This window comes from Mya arenaria, chromosome 1 (genome assembly GCF_026914265.1).
Source record: "Mya arenaria isolate MELC-2E11 chromosome 1, ASM2691426v1".
In the NCBI taxonomy this organism is placed as follows: Eukaryota; Metazoa; Mollusca; class Bivalvia; order Myida; family Myidae; genus Mya; species Mya arenaria.
Window position 1 is genome coordinate 38,197,012 of NC_069122.1, and position 10,158 is coordinate 38,207,169.

The 10,158-nt window shown below is 34.7% G+C and overlaps 1 protein-coding gene across 2 annotated transcripts; it reads left to right on the forward strand.

Annotated features, from left to right (window-relative positions):
• Window positions 1-1,919: 1,919 nt before the first annotated feature.
• Window positions 1,920-7,904, forward strand: LOC128233216 (interferon-induced protein 44-like). 2 transcript variants are annotated; one of them, XM_052946997.1, is made up of 6 exons: window positions 1,920-2,540; window positions 2,787-2,851; window positions 3,533-3,733; window positions 5,291-5,422; window positions 5,959-6,130; window positions 6,414-7,904. In XM_052946997.1, exons 1-6 carry the CDS (start codon window positions 1,997-1,999, stop codon window positions 6,743-6,745), a joined length of 1,446 nt encoding a protein of 481 aa, XP_052802957.1. In that variant the 5' UTR covers window positions 1,920-1,996; the 3' UTR covers window positions 6,746-7,904. The 2 variants fall into 2 exon arrangements, with proteins under 2 accessions (XP_052802957.1, XP_052802958.1); XM_052946998.1 differs by having other exon boundaries at window positions 6,395-6,598.
• The last annotated feature ends 2,254 nt before the right edge of the window (window positions 7,905-10,158 follow it).

A 10,158-nucleotide genomic window follows, 5' to 3' on the forward strand; every position in this document is an offset into this window, starting at 1 on the left:
GTTGAGAGCTGTGCCTGTCACAGATGAAAGTTCTAAATTTCTAACTTCGCAGCTTTGGTTTGCCTGGCAAAGAATCATAAATGCGTGTATGTAATACGGAGAAGGAAGCACCCGTATCTACTAAGGACCTAACTTTTAATTTTCCTATCTTGAATAAACAGGAGCTCGGAATTTCCTTGATATGAACTAGGTTAAGCAAGTATTTATTCAGTTTCCGACCATCGACCCCGGTATGGTGGAAACTCCCTAGTTTTCTTGCCTTCTTCTTCTCGCAATGCCGAAACTTTTCAAACGTTTCCATTCCTGGCAATCCCGTTTGAAATGGCCTTGCCGGCCGCAAAACCAACACCCTGACTGACTCTTGCCTTCGGTCGATTTTGTTTTGATTAATCTTTGCCTAATCTCATTAATTTGACTTTGTTGCCTGGAACGACATTCACTAATTTCATGACCGTGTCGTCGGCAAAACGAACAGCGCACGATACGCCTACGGCTATGGTCAATCTCAATAGGTTCGACATCGCGATTTTTATGCCTAGCCCTTATATGCGATCACATTTGTAATCTTATGCAGACATTTTGTTCATGCGTGGCGCAATCCACCGCTTCCTGATACGTGCGCGGATTTTCGCTTATAACCTTTGAACGTACTGACGGTTGAGCGAGTCCGTAAAAAACATAATAAGTTGCTTTTCTACAACCCATTTTGACGTCATTATTTTGTTCAAAAAACCGTTGAATGAAATCCGCTTCTTTATCTGAACTAAATTGGAAAGCTATTTGAACCTTCTGATCATTTGTCAATTGATTAATGATCGCGCATTTATCAATGCTCTTAATCCATGATTTAAATTTAGTTTGATCGCCGTTAAAAACAGAAATAATACCTGAAAATCCCACACGGCCTAATTTTTCCGTTAAAAGTTATAATGCTTATGCCAAATCCATTTCAAATGATTAAGGTTAAGTTCGTAAAGCAACGTAAAACAATTGACCTTTCATCCTTGCGTTGATTCGTCCGCAACGTTCAAACTCCAACAGGTTCGTGTTGGTCACTGGCACCACGCAGACACGTGTCGTATACTTTAAACACAACGCCCGCTCCGTTTAAGTAGCTTTATTAAATTTCTAAACAGCGTTACGCTCCCAGCCGGATCCTAACACCGGGAGATATTAACGTCCTCCCTGCTAAAAGGCTCCTCCGCCCAAAAAGCTCACCGGCCAAAGCTCTCTGACTAGCAGTCAAACCGACCTTTATATACCACACCACCCAAGACATGTTATGCAAGTACCAGACGGGTCATGCAATCTAATTGCATACACCTGTCCCTGGGGTGTGGTATCAGTAACACTATGTAATATCAAATGCATAGTTGCTCTATTAAAGCTTATATGAGTAGCACAATCTAATTTTTTTATCATATAGATAAGCATACTATATCATATATAATGTAAACACTATTATTGTTGATGTTTGTGTGTATATTAATTGTTAACTGCAGCAAAACTGCTTGATGTTTAAAACGGGTTGAAAGACTTCGAAATTGCATTAACATATATTACAAATGTTTCCCTTTCACTCTTGTTATGCTTCTCCTAGAGGCATTAAGTAAACTTTAACTACAAAGTGTCCGCAATAATACTTCAAGCCCATAGAGGCAGCGCCCTAATTTATATTAAAGCACTTAATCACCATAAAGGTAGATATTTTGAAACCAAAATAGGTTTAGGTGAACTACTTTGAGTAGTATAACTATGTGAACATCAAACTAGATCAGAGATAAATGGCAGAATAATAAATTAATACATTTACTCGGATGAACACTATTGCTTTGATAATAGTGCATGTTATCCTAAGTACATTAGAGTAGTGGTTCTTGCTTCAGTCGTAACAAGGAAGTAAATAGGGTTTATTAAAATGTAAAAGTTTAACAAAATTACCGATAGTGTTTCATGAAATTTATTTAAGATACTTAAATCAAGTTTGAATTTAAAAATGAGTAAGAGTTTAACAGAAAGGGACTTTGATCAAGTTGAATCCTGGATCGGAACTGGACCCAAAACATTTAATCTGCTGTACAGCATAACAAGGGATGGCTGTAACGCGAGTGTGTTCCATCAGAAATGTGACAACCAAGGACCTACACTTACAATCTTGTACAACAAGGAGGGTTCCGTGTTTGGAGGTTACAATGGGGTTAGCTGGGTATCCCCGCTAAAACAGTTGAATCAAACGGACGAAGCGGCATTTCTATACCAATTGTATTTTTCTGGCAATAAAATCCAGAGGAAATGTTCACTCAAAAGATGGCAGACATCTAGTTGTTCAATATCCGGTTATGGACCAGTCTTTGGTAGCGCCTTATATACTGACTTAAACACATTTAAAAGTAACATTCAAAAATCTACTTCGGGAGAATACAACCTGAATGGCAATATGGATTCATACGGTAAAAACTACGAATCACAAGGAACATCGTCAAAGGAGGTCAACAACGGACACATGAGAGTGACAGAATTGGAGGTATATGCCGTCAAAGGTAAAGTTAGATATTCGGTCCAGCTTATATTTTACGTTAAAAAAAACACATTCTTTAATATACAATATATGTTTTAAACTGTATTTAGTTTCTTTCTGTAGAGTATGTTAACATACATGTAAGTGTTCTTGTTTTTGCCTATGTTTCTGATTCTAATTAGTAAATACACATTGTATTTAAAACAAAAGAATCACCGTGTGTTCGTGTGTATCGAAGTACAGGTTAATTCAAAATTTATCTTATTAGATGGTCAAAGAAAATTGCCAGATTTGCCGACACAATGGCGGAAAACTGCAGAATGGGGACCAAAGGTAAACTCACTACGCCAAACATTTTGAGAAATCAACATAAAGCTTGTTATTTAGCTTGTTGTTGTTTATTTTGTTTTAATTGTTTAGTTTGTTTAAAACCATTTAATGAAATTCAATTCCTATATGTTGTGTCAGATAATGAAATGTCACCAGTGAAACTAGTTTCAGACGTGTTGACATAATTCCCAAATTTGATAACATCACATTTATGTTTAGAATTATATATCGAGTGTTACATGGCCAGTAAAACCTGTTTCAGATTTGTTAACACAAGTTCCATATTTACAGTTTACACACAACTTACATGCTTCATTATCAGATATATCGTGCGTCCTCTTATTATGTAATCAGTTCACCACATTTACGTTTTGGATTATGTAGGGGAATCGATTGTTACTTAGCCATGTGACTATGTCTACAGCCTACGCATAGTCCCGTGCTCGATAACATTTGAATAATACTAGCATCTAATAAAAAATGCCACTTATTATAAGCAGACACAATTGAAATAAATGATTGCTTGTTTACATCAAATGTATCATTCACGATAAGTGACAGTATGATCAAGTCGTTGAAGTATTTTGACAATAGCGTAGTTCCGTACTGAAGGCCACGAGATGTAAGCATGCATGTATGCGCTCTTGTTACCACTATTTTAATGCATTGCATTTGATTTTGTAGTTGCTTGACAGCTTGAAAGAAGAAATCAAAGGCATCAAACCGCCTAAAGGACATGACGTCCCACATTTCAACATTCTTTTGATTGGGCATTTAGGCTCGGGAAAATCGAGCTTCTGCAACTTGGTCACCTCTGTGTTTCGAGGCAGAATATCACACCGGGCTAGAGTTGGTGGTACCTCTCAAACCAGTACAACCACATTGGTAGGCTTCTCTCACATATTTATTCAATTTAGCGTAACAATTCCTTTAAGATTCACGATTCAAGATTTATTCACAAAATAGCCAGGAGGTCATGGCCCATGTGGATAAATACATCTAAAATGTAGATTTTGCAGGTGATTCTATGCATTATATTACAAAATGTAACAATTAACCAGAAATATGGCTAAAATTTGAATTAGCATACACGACAACTACGTTTGTTATGTAAATCAAAATATGAAACACCAGTTGCATCGCATATACTTTTAATTATTCTATCACTAACAGATTGGTTTTACTTTAAACATAAAGCTGAACACTCGCTGAGTTTGTAATAATAATTATCTAGATATAAGTTTTTTTAAACATGTATGTTAATAAAGTAATATCCGTTAGCAACTTAATTTACAATATCGAAAACGTTACATTATTAAAACGAATAGACACACAATACACATGCACTCATTAAGATGCATTCATATCCATTGCTCAAACTAAAACTGCTTCGTAAACATATATACTAAGTTTTCATAACAAATCCTATTTATCAGTTGTAACTATATAAATAAATTGTTTCATAATTTGTCGACGTCTATAAAATAGGAGTATATATTTATATCTTTTATCAGAGTATGATCTACATTCTATAACAAAATAATAAAGGTCTTCTAAGACTTGCTATATGTTACGTTTCCTCTAATGAAGTGACTCTCAATATTGAGTATATGTACAGGTACATGTTACCCCGATAAACTAAATTGATTTGTTTCATATAGACTCTAGATAATTTGAAAATATTAAGAACAAGAACATTGCATTACACCTATTTCTCCTGACTCAACGGAGCAATACATAGATTTAATTATGCCAAATATGTTTCACGTAATCCCAACTTTATAAGTTTACTCTAGAGATTAACCCTGATGACATAATCAAAGGCTAGTTAAGTCGACAAACACACAGTACAGTTGCTTACACTGATTAAAAACATGCTTTAATAAGCCATGAAGTACAAACACTCATAACCCTTCTAACCTTCGGCCCACTCAGATAGTCTGTTGTTAAACTTTTTGTAAAAAGGTACGTTGTGATATTCACGTATACTTTTATACTAAATGTCTTATGTAATTGCTTAAAAAGCCGTCAGACCAAAAGGCTGAAAAATATCCGGAATTAAAACAAATATTATTAATGGGTATGTCAATGTGGTCTACTAGAAGAAAAGCTTAACTATATATGAATAAAAGCTTTAAAGTATATATCTGACCGTCATCTTTATTAGTGTCTTCGATTCCTTAATAGTTTTGGCAATAATTTATATAGGTGCTCTGTAATCGTGTTTGTACATAAAACACATGTTCATACATGTGATAAAAGTGATAAGCAATCTGTTATTAACATTGTTAATCATTCTTTAATCGCTTATCCATTTGATATGTGAAAGTAAGTAGCGGTCTTAAGAAAGAATTTTATTCTGTGAAAGTAAAAAATAAATGAGCCTTTATATGAAAGATTATTCCGTCAACGAAATAACTCCTTACTGTAATCCCATTTCAGTTCACGCCTTACGACTTTGGTGAGAAAGCAGGTCTGCGGCTCTACGACTCAAGAGGTATAGCGGAGACGGATAGATTAGACCTTCTGCAATGCAATTTCATACTTGATGGCAACGTTCCGGACTTTTATGAGGTAAACTATTTTGTGAAGTAGATTGGCGAAACAACTAAAGCTGAAACAGGTTGTGGATATAGTTTCATTTGCGAAATACGTCATTAAGTAGGTCGCTTTGTGAACAAATATGGCAAAACATCGTAGTCCTGTTTCACAAACAAACGGATTATTAGTAAGCAAAATAATTTCAGCTATCTGAATGTATTGTTATCATGACTGTCAAGAAATATTCCAAATAACAAGCTGGGTAAACGTTTCTCTTCTTATATTTCGCGTCTACATGACACTTTAAATGTACCATTGTGTTAACCATAGTGGCAAATGATCTTACAAAATTGCAACAAGTCAAAACCAGGGAAGATACAGATCTTCTTATTTCTTTTGGTCGATCTATTCAACAAAGCAAAAACAAAATAATGCAATAAAAATTCAGTTTTTCATGTTTACATGTAACTACTAAGACAAGTTGTTAGTGTCATTAAGAATCCTTTATAACTATTTAATGTATCATATACGTCATTAGGTACAACTTTAATACTAACATTTCTTTCCAGATGACACCGACAAGTCTGATATCAAACGACGATGCAAATTTTCGACAAAGGCCAACATTGAGAAACAAAATACACTGTGTTGTATTTGTTTTGGACGGTTCGACTGTGGACGACATTTCAACACCAATGCTTCAAAAACTAGAGTCATATCGGGATCTGTTGAACAGAAAAGGTAAATTATGTAGCGCTGTTAATTGGATCATGAGGTCGTTTAACTGTAGGAAAGTCAATTGATATACAAGAAATGTATGAACTGCAACTTGCACTTAATTATTTTTCTCTATCCCTTTCGCATTGGTAATTTGGTCACGTCATATAAATTAGTTAACGTGTTTACTTTCTAGTAATGTTCTTGTATAATCATGCTTGTAGTATTAATTTAGGCAATACTTTGTATAAAAATACGTCTTTTACATTATAAAAAATATGAATTTAGGATTCGGTCAACATTTTAGAGATACCACAAGCAGTTTTGGTGACAAATATTGACAAACTTTGCAAACACATTAGTAAAACCTTCGAGAGCCTAACTGTCAAAGAAGTAGTCGACAAAGTGGCGGTCCTGCTGAAGCTTCCACGGAACAGTATACTTCCGGTTAAAAATTATGAAGAGGAAATGGAGAGCGACGAGAATATTAATATCCTGGCTTTGTTGGCTGTTCGACAGATTATGTTCTTTGCGGAGGATTATTTGGAAAACAGAAAAATAAAACAAATTATAAGAAGTAGAGGGGAGGTAAATAGCGACAATGGCCAAGGTGAAGTGTTCGGTTCAGATACTGCTTAAAATAGCATGGTATGTTCATGGAGAACCTTAACATATGTGTTACACCAAGTCATGACAATATTAAATTGTAGATGTGATTGGGGTGACATTAAATTGCTATGGGGGCGAAACAATGATTTCAAAAGATTTTAACGTTTTATCATTGTGTATAACTGCTTGTGTTTAAATATGTCTGTATGTTATTACTAAACTGCCATGTGTTGGAGTAAAAATGATCTTTTTGATGAAATAATCAACACTAACATTTCGTGTTCTTATTCGAAATAAACTTGCATTTCGACTGTTTTAGATTGCAATACTCTCTCAAATTATAACAATGTAGGTAGGCAAAATTTTAAGCTTTGGTCTTTTGTAATTTCGTTATTACATGCTTATTAAAAGTAACATGCTAAGTAAAAGTATTAGTTAGTTCGTCCAAATAGACAAGTAACCCCTAACTTTTGGCAAAACACGTATTTTTAATGAAGTTAATTTAGTTTTTCTTCTAACTCCTTTTTTGTGTCGGTGATGGAGAAACGGAATACTCATAATACTAAATCTCCGCGTGTATACTCTATATCAATCTTCGGCTCGTTGCTCAGTTTATTGATTGTGAAGAAGCCCTTGATCCCTTCTCATCGTGCACGGGTGAGGAAGGTGGGTTTGTTGTGTTCATGGGCTAAAAGCTTTCAGTTCGGTTTGTTCACATCAAACTACTTCATATGATACCAACTGATCTTGGTTCTGCAGTCACCCAAAACAAACACATTTGTGTAGCGGAACCGTTAGGCCGAAAAAGTGTATCAATTGATGAAATAGGTTTCGTTTGATATCCCTTTTCATTTGGTCTTAGTTTAATGATCTTTATGTTCACAGACCATATCTACCAGAATATTTAATACGCTTTATTGTATCTTTCCTTTGTTAAACCCAGATGTTGTGTCCTTCATAAAAAACATTTGACGAACTAAAACTACAACGTAATAACTTTTCTCCAAAGAGAACACCTAAAAGCGCGATATATTTTAAGTAGATAGTTTTGCTAAGTGAATATACATACACTGGAAATCACCTCTTCATACACTTTCTATTGTTGGCCATAAAACCTACAACGTGAATGTTATTTAAATGTTAAAACCTTGAACACATATCGTTTACAGGACTACACATGAGCACAGCAGCCATTTATTCATTGAAGGTTACCTGATTTTCGGTTAGGTTAAGTCTTAACCTAGTTTTGTATATTATATATATCTGTTGTTGTTCCGTGTTTCTGGTTTGTCAATGTGTTTTTTTTCTGTTCTGTGTTATTGGCGTTGACCCAATGCCATTGAGCGGGGTTTGTGTTTTAACTTTCGACTATTGGACTTGCTTCTGTACTTTTTTATATAAATTGTAATGGGGCACAAAACAGATTGATGCAAAAAATAATGCCTAATTTTGTTTAACTTTGTTTATCAAAACAAAACAAAAACGATTTGTGTACAATTAAAAATTATTAGCCTCTATGAACGGATTTCTAATAGCTATGAAGCCACAAATCCCTAAGATAAAATATATCTAATATGTTTGTATTTGACCAAATCATAATTATGCTGATTTTGTTTAGATCATTACAGTCCAATGGTTTAAACATAATCACCGTTAGGATTTGCAGATGTGAAACATACATATGGTGACTAAGACTGATCAAGTACATTATTCAGGTCACAGAATCTCAAAATGATTTATATAATTGGTTGCGCTGGTTTCGGGTAAAACTTAAAGGTGTATCAGCATCCAAATGGGGGGGGGTAAGGGAATTACACCCTCATTACAGCCTCTTCTTACCGGACGCTCAGCTTAATATTTCAGAAAATATGTTGTTTCATTCTTGTAAGTATTTATACAGAATCATTTCACCTTTTGTTTAGTTCTTTTTCAATAAGTGGTAATGTAACCTTTTATCCTTTATTTCCTAAGACTAACAATGCGTTGCTATTTCTATGGCGATAATGAAATAATGTTCATCCGCATTATTATTATTAGCAAAAATCATCTTTTGAAACATAATTATAGATTATTTATATTATTTATATTCTTGTGTGCATGGTTTTTTCATTAATACACTTTAAGCTGTCTTATTTTGACACTTATTAACGAACGGGGAATAAAATAGCAGGAAACAAGACAGTTATATCAACTTATGGAAAATCCATGTTCATGCAGATTCACATTGACACCAACATTTTGACTATATTGATGATCTGTTCCGTCACTGCTTTGCGTGGGCTCTTTGCCTTTCCTTAATCGTGTACATTTCACTTTTGCGACTCATTAGAACAACCACGAAACTATTAGCCTATTTTAGTACCCACTAATCATAATTTAAAAAACCCCAGAATGTTTGCATTAGTATCAGTTTAATGTCAATTTGTTTATAACTCTTAATGCATAATAAAGCGGAACGGACATCAGTGTTTTATGACTCCACTGTGACATACATTGTTTAATTACTTCCTGTTAGATGGCACTAATATGATGCGCATTAGCATGTTAAAAGTGGAAGCATTCCAACCGAAATAAATGCAGGTGTTCCTTTGCAAACTTCGAGTACTACAATTATGGGAACAAATATGTCTAATATGAGACAAAGTTGTTTGCAGGATATAAAACTTATGCATTATATCGAATGGAAACCATTGACATAGTACATTTTATCTTCAGGCGATAGCTCGGTGTAGTACAAACACTCATAACAATCAAGTAAACAGTATCAAAGGTGCTGAGCTTCAGAACGTAAACAATTAAGGCACTCGAGAGATACGGATAGGGTTGAATGACCTTTCTTGTTAAAGGATACATTAGCTGAAGCTTGTATTCAAATATGGGTGAGAGCTTAACAGAAAGTGATTTTGATCAAGTTGAATCCCGGATCGGAACTGGACCCCAAACATTCAGTCTGCTGTACAGCATAACAAGGGATGGCATTGTTTTAGATACCGTGTGATAACTAAATTCCTGTAATATCTATGAACAGACACACGCTTTTTAAACAGTTTTGCTATTGCGCAATGTTTTCTGCTAAATATTTTTGATTATACAATGTAACAGGAACCCGCGGCAATATAACGGCGTAGCAAGAATGCGTATCTTACAAATGATAATGTATTCACTAGCCCTACGATGCTGATGACAATTAACTAAAACAGAATTAATAATACAAATAAATGACAAATATATATAATAAGTACTTGCTTCTTCAATTGTGATATCGGCAAATATTAGTACCAAGCTGGTATATAAGTTTAAGGGAGGGAACCGAGTCTTCGGGCTAGCATGCGTGTTGTATCGCTTAAAGGCCCTGTATGTTTTACGGTTAAATATTTAATAGAACAAAATAGTGCGGATATACCTTTGTCATAGTCTCAGATAATGACTGACAAAACCCCGAG

Bases quoted from the DNA above. Each gene is read 5' to 3' on its own strand.
- LOC128233216 (XM_052946997.1), top strand. From the start codon at position 1,997: ATGAGTAAGAGTTTAACAGAAAGGGACTTTGATCAAGTTGAATCCTGG. The intron at 2,852-3,532 runs GTAAACTCACTA...TTGATTTTGTAG, and splicing joins CTGCAGAATGGGGACCAAAG to TTGCTTGACAGCTTGAAAGA. The intron at 3,734-5,290 runs GTAGGCTTCTCT...ATCCCATTTCAG, and splicing joins AAACCAGTACAACCACATTG to TTCACGCCTTACGACTTTGG.